Below are 15,766 nucleotides of genomic sequence, written 5' to 3'. Positions count from 1 at the left end.
TTTTGCTTATGTCGCCCTTTCGAGTTTTCAACCTAACGGGTCCTCCTTTTATTTTCATTATTATTATATATATTTTTAGGCGTAGAATCTCTTTATTGTGTTTGTGTTCAGAGGTATGGGTAGAATGTTGTCATCCATGTCTTGCAAGACCAAAGACCCTATTGAGAATGCATTCTTGACAATATAGGGACATTCGTAGTTCGGGGCCCACTTTCCACGAGCATCTTCCTAATATGGGAGGATCTTTTTAAGCACCAAGTCCCCTACCACAAATTCTCTAGGATGAAACATCTTATAAAAAACGTTTGTCACTCTACCTTGGTATAATTGACCATGGAAAATGGTCACCAACCTTTTCTCTTCAATCATGTGAAATTGATTAAACTTGAGTTTAATATATACTGATTCTTCTTGCACTACTTCCATCTAGACTCTTAACAAGGGAATCTCGACTTCTACGGGTGAAGCAGCTTTTATCTCGTACACCATTGTTATATATCGGAATTTTATGGTGTCCAACATACCCATTCAATAGGGATAACTTATGACTCATATCCTCACCATCGACTATAACATCAATGTGAGGGATGTGGAAATCATTTTTCAAGCTTGCTATGTTCAAATTTCTATAGTCCACACATTCTCAGTTTCCCTCCTTTCATGGGTACTAATACCATGTTAGCCAACTATTTTTAGTTTCCCTCCAATTATTTTGTTACCTCTTATTTTACTCCTCGACCCTATTTTCCATCACCAAGCTCAATGGGATCATTATTAGATATCGCAAAAGAATCAAGTGATAAATATTCAAGTACCCTATAACTTGACACAGTCTCTACAAAGTTGTGATACATGTATTGATATGTGAAACGTCGAGGAAGAAATGGGACACGAAATATGGATGTCCACAAAGGTATGGAAGAATGGTAAATATATGAGAGTGAAAATGATAAAAATGGATGAATGAGGTGGAATCATTAGATAGTCATGCAAATTCACTAAGATATTGTCTCAAGAAACATAAATATAAGTCCAAAAAGAAAATTCAAAGCGTATGAATTACAATATAATCAAATAATTACTATTCAACTATGTTAATCATTGGCTTAGACTACCATTTTTTAAGTATTATTGTCTTCATCAGGAAGGATTGCATAATTTATGAACGATTTGTCTACTTCCAAGGCACTAATGAAGAGGTGGAGATAAGGATCAATGATATAACCCTTCTCCTCTTCCTGTCATCTATGTCGACATCTAGAGTCCTTCATTTTGTGAATTTTTAGCATTCCATTGTTGTTCGAGCTTTGGTCTTAAAAATATGAGTTTGATTAGCGTTGTTTTTCCTAGGTTGCATAATGATTTCAATTTTGAATTTGTAACTCGCAAGGAGTTTGGTTTTAAAAATTATTTTGAGTTATTGAAATTATTTATGTTATCGATCGAAAAAAATTCATATAACAAGTTGACCATCCCACAACCGTTTTCTAGGGTTATAACTCTAAGTATCAGAGTGCAACTAAGAGGGGGGTGAATTAGTTGTCTTAAAATAATGGCCACTTTTTCTGCAAAATCAAAGTTAAAGTGCAGCGGAACAATATGCAGAAAATAATAGGAAATAAAATGAAAGAGATAAGGAGAAGAGAGTACACAAGAAGTTTTATACTGGTTCACCTTCTTGTCCACTGAAGGCTACGTCCAGTACTCTTGCCACACAAGAGATTTTTCCACTAAGAATTAAGAGTTGTAATTACAATATCTCACCCCGAGATCTCTATGTACCTTACACACTCCCTAATTCTTATACCCTTGGAAAACACCTTTCCAAGTGAATCTATTCCCATTTCTTTTCACACCCCGTGAAAGAAAGAATTCTTTACAAGAACGAAGAATATTCAACTATGGCAGATTGCCTTTACAATATGAAACTTATGTAACTTGCAATCCAAACTCTGAATATATATAGAACTATATAATGCTCTTTGTAAAAGTCTGTGAAACACTTGAAGCAACTTTGCAAAATTAACTTGAATGTTTAAGAACAAGTTGCAAAAAGTTCAAAGATAAATTCTAAGAAAAAGTGTGAGAGCTTTTGAGAGTTGGGAGAAAATTGTATGAAAGTTGTGTGTTATTCTCTTTTTTGTGTGTGAGAGTTTAGAGCCTTTATATAGAGTTTACAAACACCCTTTGAAGGTTTCTGAAAGTGTATGAGTTGTTTGGAGTGAAGAGATTTCGTTTGGAGTGAAAACCTTTCACTTTGAAATCTGAAAAACACTTCCAACAGCTCTCAGTAAAATCGGTTATTCAAACTTTCTGTCCACTTGAAATTTGAATTTTACATTGAGTAATCTGTTACTCACTTTGAGTAATCGGTTACTCAAACTCTCTATCCAACAAATACTTAAAATTTCTTTTGAGTAATGGGTTACTCAGCTTTCAAAAATCAGTTTTTCAGTTGGATAACTCTTTTCTCACACATGTAACCTGTTACTTTCAATGAAGTAACCTGTTGCACACTATTTTTGAAAAATGTTTGAAGTCTTTTAAAAGTGTCTCACATTTTCTAAAAAATAGTTTGAGCAATTATACTTGTATATACTTAAGAGTTTAGGATAGAAGTACTTTCAAAGACTTAATCTAATGTCTTGAAGCTTTATCTTCATTTGTCTTCATAAGTCATCTTCCTTTTCTTCTTTTTGGTGATGTTGGTGTCTTCATCAAAACCGTGCCAAGGTCAGGAGCAAGATATTCTTCACAATAACTCCTCTAGATTGTTTAGTGGTTGACGACAATCAAAGAGAGATCACACAGGCCCCATAATATGATTGCATATGTTTTGCTGAGTATTCATGATCTTATATATAACTCTTTCACAACTTATACATACAGTTTTCTGCACTTTGTTCATACAACTTGAGTTTTAACTTTCAGATATTTCTGAAGTTGCACACAAGTGTTTGTCTAAAGTTTTCCGAACTTAAACACTAGAGACCATTGTGTACTGAGTATAGAAAGAGCAAATGAATTACAAGTTATAGAATTGTCATATTTTGTAAGACAATCCTTGCAATTCATAACTCATGGTACAACCAACATAGCATAGCCAACCACAAATACATTTTCTCATTGCTTTCAAATCATCCAAGAGAACAAGAAACTTAAAGGTAGCCAACCACTTGAATGGTTTATGAACATGACTTTCCATATCAACCTTAAGATTTAAGCTCTACCATAAAGCACCTTGACATGAACATTTTCCTCATAACAAAAAAGGAAGTTGGCAAATTATTTGTTGAAATCATAGCGGTTTTATATTTTCAATTGAAATTTTTTAGTTGAAGCAACACATTAATCTCATGCTTTTCTTGATATTTTGATGAATAATATACTTAAATTTGGGAAGTATAACATGCTTAATTGTTTTTTATAAATAACATAGTTATATAAAAAGTTTACTTAATGCATCAAATACCTATACTTTATGATATACCCATGTTGATGTTAAATTTAATAATTAAGTCTATTTTAATAATTATCGCATCCAGAGATAATTGCATCCAGAGGCAATTGCTTCCAATGACATATGTGAATACAATCAAGTCATATGTGCCTATGACAAATCGTGACAAATGACCACCGCATCCAATAACTTAAACTTTATCATTTTATATCATGCATATATATCTACAGATGACACATCCAATGACTTAAAATTATTGTGGCCAATGCATCGACCATGTTGCAAAGCCCTTTAAATTTAAGCGGATGTGGATATACATGTATTGTCTTAACGGAAAAGATTGCATGCCTACCAGTTTTAGAATCGGTATGCGAATGACTTGCAGACATTGATATATAATTAAAAAAAGAAAAAAAAATCATACAAAAAAAGAGATTAAATCAAGTAGTTGAATAGAAAAAATGAACATTTTTTTATATTTTATATGAAATTTAACAAACCGCATTACATTATATATAACATTATTGTATCATCTAACATTTATATTTAATCATTATTGACTTTTAAATATAAGTAATAATTGAATGATGGATAGTGTATTAATGATATATAAATTTTATCTTCACATTAGAAATACATTAATATTACATACATAATAAATATTTTATTTTGCAATTTGGTATATAATCTTAAAACAACCATATTTACGTAAACAATTTGAGAAGGTCCATTATTTAAACTAGCGTGTCGACTGGCACTCTATGTTGGCCGACCCACATTCTTATTTTTTTGAATATAGAATTATTCATATTCATGTTATATTATTTAAGAAAAAATAATTTAAATATAAAAAATACAATATATAAACTCAATAGATAGTGGAGATTTAAGAAGATAATTTATAGTAATTGATATGATATACATAAAATTTATGTAAACTCTCATTTTCTGCCTCTAATAATCATTATAGAGTTGTTGGATGTTGTATCCTTCTTGGATTGAGAAAGAGAGAATATAAAAATAAAAGAATATGTGAAAATAAATGATATATTAATATAAAAAATAGAAGAAATAGTAAAAGTTTATAGTAGTTATTAATAAGAGGTGTTACAAAATAATAAGTTTAAAATATAAAAATTATATTATGATGATAGTTATTACTTGTTTTAACTTTATTAATAGTATAAATAAATTAGTAGTTAAAAATTAATCTAATTAATTAACTAATTATTCGTAAATATTCCTTCTGGTTCTTAAATCGTGTTGCTCTGCAAGTTTCATCTTTGATAATCATCATAACATAATAACATAACATGAACACATTAACATAACACAGATACGCAGTAACAACAATGAGAATGTAACATAACAATGTAACACTTCATGCTCATTTTCTAAAAATTGAAAACCCAAAGAAGAAACCCTAATCCCAATTCAGCACTATTAAACCCTAGAACCCTAAACCAATTCACTTCATCGAATTGATTCAACCATGGCATGGTATTCAACTGGGAGTGATGCACAGGAACCAGATATGCATATTCACAAAGCTGTAAGTTTGCATCGTTGTGTGTTTTACCCCTATATTAAAACACCCATGTTTTTTTTTCTGTATTGTAGTCAAATTTGTCAATTTGTTTAAAGTTTGCAGTAATTTGCACTGAAGGATGTTATTATTGTTATTATAATGTTTTGTTGTTTTGCATTTCTTTTTGTTATTCTTTTCATGTTCATAGGTGGGGTTCTTTGTATTTTGTACTATAAGTGTTGCTTATTGAAGCTTTGAGTGGATGTTTTCGAGCTGTCAAGTGGTTAATGCATTTGTGAGTATTGACATGGGTAGTTTTAGCCTTTTAGGTACTAACAGATCACATTGGCACCACATAAATGCTTGATGTAGCAAAGTTATCATGACGAAAGCTTGTTGGAATTATTATTAAGAGAAATTGACAACATTTATGTGTTGCAGTGCCTCTGCATTATAAGATTTTTGCTCAGCTAATGCTATAGTGTTAACTAGAACAAACGTTGTGTCTCCTTGGTAGTGATGTCATGGGCTAACCAAATCCGATCAGGAAACTCATTTCCTGATGTCATGGGCTAACCAAAAGTGTTCTCAATATTGCTAAATTAGTAGGAAACTCTGTGCTTCTAAAGATTACATCTTAGATAAATTAAATTAGGTTAGAATATCTTAGAACATCTCTTAGGATTGAAAATATTTTATCTTATATTTTATGATTTGTTTCCTTATTTAATTAGGAGTTTAGTATTAGTATAAGTAGGGGTTAGTGTTATGCTATATCATCATTCACAATATTTTGAGCATTTCCTTTTCTCCTTCTACTTCTATACTTAAACCTTTTAATTTCAACAATATATATCCCCATTTTTGTGCCTTTTTTACCTTCAAAATTCTCTTCCTGTGATTACGAAGAAAAATAAAGCATCCAGGTTACTTTAATTTCCAATTATACCTGATACTCATGCTGTAACAGTTGATGGATATCAATGAAAGTCCGGTTTATGTTCTTCTCAATCCTTCGATTATTCATTCTCAGAAGGATCTCCCAGTCAGTATTTTAGAAAGTGGTACGTAATCTCCTTGAATTTGTCATGTAGTTTGTTATCATCTCAAATGAAGGAGCATCCCTGTGCAAAAGGATCTTAACATCAGTTAATGAGTGTTTTGTGGGAAGAAGAAACTTTTAATAATACAGTGACAAGGAAATTGGTTCAGTTAATTGCACTTGTCAATATACCACCCATTTTGGCACAGGATATTTTTTTAGTGCATAATGTATACTCTATCTAATAAGTTTTCTAATGCAATATTCTGTTTTGGCCTACATATTTGGGTGGCTTATGATATTTATTTACAATAAGCCAACTCTGTTTGATAAATATGATTACGCAGGCATCAAGTTGATCACAGCTGATAAAAACATGATTGTTTCTTCTATATGCTGGTCACTACATCCTAATGTAAGTCCTACTTCCTGCAATGCTTTCCCCATGAAGTATGTTTGACCTTTAGTTGCTGACACAAGCATCTTGTTACATAATAGAATCATAATTTTTCATCTGTATCAAAACATCTGATTTATACTAAATTGACAAATGCCTTTCAACTTTCTGGTTTTCTACTTTTTCAAAAATCAGAATTCTGTATTCTTGCTTTTTTATTTCTTTGTTGGTCTATTTTTTGTTGCCTTTTTGCCTGCTTATTGTACTGAGACAATAAATTATGTGTTATTGCTGCTGCTTGCTATTGCATCTACAGAGCTGCATGTCATAGATGGGATTCCACAACTTATCTTTGTTCACTCAAGTTATACTGTTGAGGTTGCCTTTTTATGACTCTCTAAACCAATGCTCCTAATAAATGATTGACTTGGCACCCTCTTTTTCACCTTACTCTGCCGAAGGCTGTCGAAGCAGAGCGGATCTCTGTTGATCATGTCTCACATCTTAAGCCATCTGATGGTGGTTCAGCAGCTACACAATGTGAGTGTTTTTTCTTAACTCTTGATTCCATTATGGCTTTATGCTCTTCATTCATCCTATTTTGGAGAATGGAAATAATTTTGGTTTCTGTGTATTTAGCTATATATATAAGTGTGCTTATGTCATATTCTTCTATCAAACTTTTTATAACTTGTCTCAAGTCTGGATAAAAGAGGATGCTTGCATTAAGCAGTTAACGTGATGTTTTGTCAAATCTTATAGTACATGGATAGAAACGACCAGTGTAGACTTCAGTGAGAAAACTGGATTAAATTAGAAGATATTCAAATTGAAAGGGGTAGAGTAAGACCTAATAATGCACCCCTATAAAACAAAACAACAACCAAGCCTTAATTCCACTAGGTGAGGTTTGGTACATGGATTAAATGATGCCATAATGCTCTATCATAAGTCATGTTCATTAACGAAACATTCGTCTCTAAATTTTTCCTAATTATTTTGCATATGGTTTTTCTTGGCCCTTCTCTTTTAGAAATTGGACTAACCTACCTCCATTTGATCTCCTCTCCTTGCCGGAGCTTCTAATAGTCACCTCCACACCTGTCCAAACCACCTAAAGTGCGATTCTACCATCTTTTCTACAATAAGAGCTGCTCCAACTTTCTCCCTAATGCATTCATTTTTAATCATATTTTGTTTAATGTGCCCACTCATCCATCACAACATTCTCAGCCCTGTAAAACAAAATAGTACTCAACTACTAAAACTCTTAAATGACACAAAGAAAGCTTCTTTATCCTCCATCTTTTAAGTTTACTGAAATTTTGATTTTTGAGGGTGTCAAAAATTCATGTAGCTGACTGCTTGACTCAACATATTGTGGTAAGGATTGGTTTTTTAGTTGTGTATGATATGGTTATACCTTGTGGTTTTCTTTTCGCAGTGGCTGCTCACCTTACTGGTATACACAGTGCCATCAAAATGCTTCATAGTAGAATTAAGGTGCTACATCATTATCTTCTAGCAATGCAAAAAGGTATGAGAGGGTAACATTTTAAAAAAAACTAGTATTTATCAGTGAGATATTCAGTAATTGTCAAAAGAGATTTTTTTAATTTAACAGAAAAAATTAATCTTCTAGTTTTGAATTCCTGAAGTCTTTTAATTTGTTATCCTTTTATAATACATAGTATTTAAAGAAAAATGTTAGATAAATAAAAGGATTAATGTGCAGCAGTGAGTTTTTTTATGTCAGAAATCCAGTTTAGATTGCAGGCATGGTTACATAGCTATATATATTTCACAAAACAGTTTCAAAACAGGGTAATAGGTTCTTAGAGATTCTGTGTGCATATTTTGAAACTCCCAAAAATAGCCATCATTTGAATGTTTTTTTTTTAAAAACAGGTGATGTTCCTTTTGAGAATTCACTGTTAAGACAAGTGTCAAGTCTCCTGAGAAGATTGCCTGCTATTGAATCTAGGAAATTCCGGGATGATTTCTTAATGGTGTGTTCTTTTCTGGAATTTGGAGTAGTGGCATGCCTTCTCTTCCTTGTCCCCATCCTTTTTTGGTGTGTGGAAAGCTTGGTTCTGTACATAGTTTTTTGAGTGTCTATAATTTCTTCTATATACTATATAAGTATATAGTTTCTGTACTTTTTTATTTTCAATTATTTTTGCAAATGTTGTGAACTGGGATGGATCACTATTGTTGCAGCTGAAGAGTGGGCTTGTCGGTTGCTAATCAAACATAGTGGTATAGAAAAAGGATTTTTTTGCTGGTGATTATAGAAGGTAAGCCTCTGCACAAGGGTAAGGTTGCTACTTAGAGACCAAGTTGTCACGGGTTCAAATCCTGGAAATAGTCTCTCTGCTTGTAGGGTACGGTTGTGTACGTACAAAATGTCATATATGATTGGTCATATAGTCGGGGTTACACATATGCTTTTTATGGAATATCTTTAATTGCGAGTGTCAGACAATTAGCTAAAGTAGATTCTTTTTTGATAGACAAGTAATTGATAAAAAATTCTTGTAGTTACATTCTTCTTTGGAATGGTTGAGTACAATGAAGATTTATGTGAATATTATACTTATTATTGAAAATGTTTTATAGCTTGATTGCCAGTATCAGTTTTAAATATGACATTCTTCCTTTCCAAGTCAAAACACGACTTCTATTTTTTTCCTTTTGTGGGCTTCGATTGATTGATAACATTTCGCTATCATTAACTATCCCTACAAAGTTGGGGAAGGCATGAAGAAGGATGGCATACCAAATATGTATTTTTGGTGGGTCATCTATGCTGGAGGGTCTTGAGATTGGTTGGCAGCATAATTGTGTTATATGAGAGTCTTGATTATATATCCTTTCTTTAGGATTGTGTTTTTTTGTCTTGGTGCCTTCCTTATTTCTATCAAGTGAATTTCATCTAATGGTATACAAATATTGGACTTTGTTGTAATTTTCAGCTACTTTCACTGTTCTCTCTCAGCTTTTCTATGTAGGAGGATTTCTTCTCTCCCCTACTTTGTTAGGATCTAATTACAAGGTGTGGTGGGACTTGAGTCCCACATCAGAAATATGGGGTTCCGGTGTGGGGTTTTTATGCCTTAGGCTCTCTCCAACCACAATGTCTAGCTTTTGTGGTATGGTTCTCCCATGTTTCACATCATAATCTCTCTTTGTTTCCCCCTATTAAGGTGTTCTTTTATGGCACATCAGTGACGGACAATAATTCAGGGGATGTATATGTCAGTTAATGATATAAATATATAATAGGTTTACGTAATATAAAGAGAGTTTGGTAAGTTGTTCCTGATGATGATGAGTTGATGACTGTCAAAGTGTCAAATTGTTCACGGTAATTGTGCAATTTATTTGTTGGTGGAATGAACTAAAGTAAAGCCCGTACGATATAAGATTTTTTTGCACAAGGAAATTTTTAGATTGTTGATTTATTGTTCTTAAAGTTGTTTATGATAAGGCTTCCTGCTGCTGCAATATGATATATTAGCTGGGTTGTGGGCATAATATCAAAATTACAGTAGTGTAAATGCTAATGTTAGAATTTCTTTACCTTAATATATCTTCTTTTCCTTGTAGGAATACAATGACACCTTATTGGTTAGTTACCTTGCCATGCTGACCAACTGCTCAAGGTATGACGCACATTTATGGCCCTGATCCTTTTTTCTTTCTGCTTTAATAACTGTAGGTGAATTTCTTTCTTTATAAAAAAGCTCCAAGTGTGATTCTTTTAGCTAAACTACCTAGAGAACAGTTGAACCAGTTTTGTGATAGGTTGCAGGGGAGACCACCCACTACACGGGTGTACCAGAGGAGGCCTAAGCCACGTGGCAGCCCGTGACAGTTGAGTGAGTCAGTGAGAATAATTTCCCAAGCAGTGTAACTGCCGAAGAAGGGAATTCTGGTAGAGGGGGAATAGTATAAATAGTGTAGTGGAGGTTATTGTTAGTTAGTTTTGGAAATACATTGTGGTGAGGGGAATTGATTCAGGGAATCAATTAGGGTTCTTCTTCCATTGTAATCTTCTCCAATTTCTTACAAAGGCATTTAGCATTCGGGATCCAATTGATCCTGAATCGATTTCTTCTGAATCTTTCGTTCTTTTCTGTGTATTATGTACTGGTGTTATCATTTTGTCAGTTAAATATGGAAAGCTAATTAGTAGAATAATCCTTTCAAGATAGCAGTTTGTCTTCGATTTTACCTTTCTCCCCATTATACACACACAGAAGCTTCTCCAGTCAAATGTAGTATACACTAAGGGAGGAAGTATGAGTAATTTGAGTAGTATCTTCAGTTCTTATATCTAAATATGACCTTAGCCATGCAATAATTTTGGAAAAGGGCAACCTAGTTTATTTCCCCTAAATGAGGTTGACCAAAATAGATTTTAGTATGCGAGGATGCACCTGTATCAGAGTTATCAGAGTCATGAAGTCTCCTTTACTATATAAGTCCTTATTAATTTCCATGTCCTTCTTGATAGGAAACAGTATCTTCGTTTGTGAGTGTAAGGTCGTGTACATCTAGCTTCCCCAGATTCTGGGAGCCTTGTACACTAGACAGCCCTTTTTATTAATCTCCGTGTCCTTCTTGACCTTCCTCTTTCCCTCTTTAAGGGACACTATCTGTGATTTTCACATCATATAGTCATATAGTCCTCCCATGTGTCTCCCTAGATCTAAGAGGAAAACAGTGAACATTATTTTCATTTCAGAAGTGTTTACCTTGAATCAATGTGTTATTAATAGGTGTTCTTTCTTTTTTGTTGTCTTCATGTAGTGCAACGAATGACCTGGTGGACAAATTCAATACCGTGTATGACCGACATAGCAGAAGGGGCGGACGAACTGCTTTTATGTGAAAGCTGGTTGGTCGATCATTTCTTATTGTCTTGTGCTGTGGACAGCCTTAAAGCACTTTTCCTTTAGGCCTAGTTTTTTGCTGGTTAGGCATAGGTTATTGAAGCTTGGTATTGAAGAGAATAGAAAGTAGAAAAAAGTTCAAAATCACCATATAAGGATGCTCCCACCAATGGAAATTTTTTTTTTTTTTTTGCATTTCTAGCATTGCCAAGTTGAGGGGGCAAAAGGGGTTAAAGACATTATGTGAATTTCAATTGTGATTCTTTGTTGAGTCACCTCTCCACCATTTTTGTGCTTATTTGATGGGGCAAAAGGGGTTAAAGACATTATGTGAATTTCAATTGTGATTCTTTTTTGAGTCACCTCTCCACCATTTATGTGAATTTCAATTGTGATTCATGGAAATTTGATGACACTAGCAAAATGGATTTTAAAACATGAATGTGTTTGATTTTGACGTTGGTCATAAATATAGATAAAAGTGAAGATTTTGTTAGGCAGTTGAAGATAAATGTAAAATTTTGTAAAATCTTTATGATATGGTTTAACAATGTGATAATGTTAATGTTATATCGTTGCCTAGAAGCAATGTGTTGTATCGCTCGAGTACAATGTCAAAAGAGCAATGACAACTTTTAGATGTAGTGAAAAGTAAATAAGAGTTTTCGCGTATGCATGAACAAATATAGGTAAGGAAACTAGTTCCCCAATGTATGATATTAATCATAACATGAAATATATTAAATATAGATGCTTCCGATTTTAAGATATGGTACACTAGTAAGTCATGATTGAAAATGAAATAAACATTATTGTAGATAGTAAATAGAAGAAGGATTCCTTCAATGAAAAAATAACGAGATATGTGATCAGTCTTAAAGTTTGTAGAAAAAGAATGTATAGGTAATGTCATTTAGTGCTTATGCACCACAGATGGGGTAGAGAAACATTAAAAGTTAAAATTGTGAGAATTTTAGAAGATGTAATCCATAAAATATCTTTGCGATGAAAGATTTTTCAAGGAGGGGGTCAAAATGGACATGTAGGAAGAGAACTATAAGAAACTAAGTGGATTAGTGAAAAACAGAGGAATTAGATGCTTTCAGTTTTAAGATATGATACACTAGTAAGACATGATTAAAAATGAGATAAACATTATTGTAGATAAAGAATAGAAGGAGGTAAGAATATTTTAGATTTCTCTTCAACTTTTGATTTTACAGTAGTCAACATGTATTTTAAGAAGTGAGGGAAGAAACTTATAACATAAAGTGAGACGACATGTACTTATATAAATTTATTTCTTATAAGGAAATTATTTAAAAAGTTTTGGTTGGAATATAAAGTCATGTTTGGAGAGTTTGAAGACCCAATATAGAGTTTTGATTATGGACATAAAACTTAAGATTATAATGGAGAGAAAAATGATAAGATAACGTCTTAAGAATTAAGTTGTGGAAGTTGAAGGGTGGGGAACGGATGAGCTTCTAACAAAGAGTTGTGGACAAATAGCTTTGGGAGACACTGTGAAGCGCTAATGATATTTTGACAAGATGATCAAATATATTAAGAAGATAGCAATTTAGACACTAAGTGAATCTAAAGGCTTCAGACAAAAGGATCATGAGGGTTCTGCCTTGGAATGAAAGAGAATTTTGAATTAGTTTTGTCTACGAACAAGGAAGGTGTAAGTAATGTAACTAGGAATCTCATGGAGAGTTCGATCTTGACTCAAGATGAACGCTGACGGCATGCCTTACACATGCAAGTTGGACGGGAAGTGGTTTTTCAAATGGCAGACATGTTGGTATGAAAAAAAGCATAAGTGATAAAATTAAGGTGAAAATAGAATGTTATAAAAATGATTGTTGTGTTAAAATATAGAAAGTTAGAAAAAAATACAATGCAACTAAGAAAATTTTGTAAAAAAGAATATGTGAAGTGAGAGATAGAACATGTGATTGGTGATACAAATATCAAAGTCCCAAGAAGTGGAAGCAAGTGTATATAGGCTAGCAAGACAAGAAAATGAGTGAAATGCATTAAAATGGGAAAGGCTAGATGAAGAACATATAATATGGAAAAATTGAAGAACAGATTTTACAAGCTTTTCCATGATGGTCATAATTCTTTATATTCTTATAGCCGAAAAATGAAAGAGGATGATCAAAATTATAACTTTTATCGTATAACTCATGAGTTTGATGTGAAAGAACTTTGTCCAATCAAATTTTTCTATATGATTTCTTTATAAGAAAAAAATTGATTTGAGTATATGTGGTCCACTTTTATATGTGATAAGATGTTTTTTCCACTTCTTAAAATACATGTTGGTTATTGTAAAATAAAAAACTAATGAGAAATGTAGAATATCTGTTAGAAGCTATAAATTTCTAATTAAGGTGAGCATCATATATTTGATACAATGATATCAGCTATTTATTTTCGAGGTTACACTATAAGTGATCTAATTACTGACACCCCTTAGATTTCTAAAAGCTTATAACGAATATGGGCTTAATGGGTGGATACCCATCAGGTTAATCCATAGGGGATAATGGGAACCCTATATGTTAACACATAAGGAAGGTTACGTCCCCAATACACCAAATCAAATTCAGTTTTCTCCTCTCCCCATCAGAGTGAAAAAGCAAGTCCCAAGAGGAATCAGAGATTTGGTTGAGTAAGACCATCATACCACAAAACTTCTTTCAGAAACGTGGATCAAAGGAGCCAGGAACATGGATTCAGGTATGACACTGCACCCTTTGGTTCATATATGTCTGTGAGAATCATGAAATTCAAGATCCTAGGATTGGTATTTCACCAATCATAAGGAATTTCCAACAAGTGGTATCAGAGCATAGGTTCTGAATTTTTATGATTATCCATTCAGGGTGTTTTTTCCAATTTTTGTATGAACCCTAAATTTAATTTGGGAATTTTTTGTTGTTGTTGTTGTTTGCTTTCGTTGCAATGTTATGAAAATTGACAATATTTGAATTGATCATTTATGCTACATCTTAACTTAGTTGAATTCAATGGATTCAACACATTCAATCTTTACTGAGTTGTATTGATATATATGTTGAGTTTTTTAATTCAATCTCCCACTTTATGGGTTAACCTTGGCACGAACCCATGTGTTGGATTTAGTGATGGGTCCATGATTCTTGATAATATAAAAAAGGCCATTAGCGATTGCGTGCTTCTGTTCAAAAGGCATTTTTAATATTGGCTTCCATCTCTGACCTAACAGTTTAATGGCCTCTCCGTAAAATATTGTCTTCAACTCTCACTCTTAATTGGAAATATATATTGCAATTTCAGTATGTATATATATGTTATATATATAATCAAAGTGTACATAGTTTTAGTGATTTATATTGCTATTGCATCTGTGCAAATGTTTATATCCAAATGTTTTCTTTGCACTTTTTCTTTAAATAACTCGCACTGTTTTGATTTGAATTATATTGTAGGATTAGATTTGATAATTATAAAAGATATCAAATCTTGAGGTTTTAATTCCAAGATCATTTATTTTTGTAATGGGCCCATGTTTTAATTTTCTTAGTCTAGTAATTATTTTGGATTAATTGATGCAATATGTTGCCAAAGTAACCTCTATTGTGGAAATTAATTGAATTACACAGATGAGTATGAGATTATTTATGCGAATTGTGTTCGGCCCAAAGGAAGACACAATTTGACCAAATAATAACATACATGTGATGATGAATATGTTACAATTATAAAGTTTTTTTCCATGTGAATAATAGTCGCTCCAAAGAAAGGCTATTCTTTGACATAACTAATTGTTAATATTTGATCATTACATTGAGAGTACCACTTACAAATTAATTTCTCTATCCAAAGACTAGAAATTTATGTTGTGCTGGGTATCTTATGATGGGTCTATTATGTGAACATGTCTTGTTTTAAATATATTACATGACTTGTTTGTTAGATTTGAACATGTTATTAATTCTTTATTATATGGATTCACTGTCTTTTACCAATGCTGCAAATTTTTCTACTCAAATCAGTAACATCCCACTGCTGAATGTAACAAACTTTAAGGTCTGGAAGGAAGCCGTGGAAATCATTCTCGGCTGTATGGATTTGGATCTGGCACTTCGTGTGGAGAAACCCATTTCCACTGCGGAAAACCTCGATGTGGCTAAAATTGAGAAATGGAAACGCTCTAACCGAATGTGCTTGATGATCATGAAACGCTCTATTCCAGATGCGTTTCGGGGCTATATATCTGAGGGTGAAAGTGCAAGGAAGTTCCTTGAAGAAATAGAACAAGTCTTTGCCAAGAATGAAAAGGCGGAGACGAGTAGCCTTTTGGCTAAACTCATCTCCATGAAGTATAAAGGCAAAGGGAACATAAGGGAGTACATTATGGAGATGTCTAATCTCGCATCAAAACTCA

The 15,766-nt window shown here is 32.8% G+C and overlaps 1 protein-coding gene across 1 annotated transcript; it reads left to right on the top strand.

Moving 5' to 3' along the window:
- LOC109346024 (COP9 signalosome complex subunit 6b-like) lies at positions 4,787-11,657 on the top strand. The gene is made up of 9 exons (XM_019585367.1): positions 4,787-5,012; positions 5,959-6,052; positions 6,744-6,805; positions 6,889-6,967; positions 7,872-7,964; positions 8,336-8,436; positions 10,037-10,092; positions 11,243-11,330; positions 11,370-11,657. Exons 1-8 carry the CDS (start codon positions 4,953-4,955, stop codon positions 11,322-11,324), a joined length of 627 nt encoding a protein of 208 aa, XP_019440912.1. The 5' UTR covers positions 4,787-4,952; the 3' UTR covers positions 11,325-11,330; positions 11,370-11,657.

This window comes from Lupinus angustifolius, chromosome LG04 (genome assembly GCF_001865875.1).
Source record: "Lupinus angustifolius cultivar Tanjil chromosome LG04, LupAngTanjil_v1.0, whole genome shotgun sequence".
Classification (NCBI taxonomy): domain Eukaryota; kingdom Viridiplantae; phylum Streptophyta; class Magnoliopsida; order Fabales; family Fabaceae; genus Lupinus; species Lupinus angustifolius.
The sequence above is the reverse complement of the archived record's forward strand: the minus strand, read 5'-3'. Positions and strand labels throughout refer to the sequence as shown.

What these genes read in the sequence shown, in the direction of transcription:
- LOC109346024 (XM_019585367.1), top strand. Translation starts at nt 4,953, where the DNA reads ATGGCATGGTATTCAACTGGGAGTGATGCACAGGAACCAGATATGCAT. An exon ending in AGTCAGTATTTTAGAAAGTG is followed by an intron (nt 6,053 to 6,743) that starts GTACGTAATCTC and finishes TTGCATCTACAG; the next exon opens with AGCTGCATGTCATAGATGGG. An exon ending in TGGTTCAGCAGCTACACAAT is followed by an intron (nt 6,968 to 7,871) that starts GTGAGTGTTTTT and finishes TTCTTTTCGCAG; the next exon opens with TGGCTGCTCACCTTACTGGT.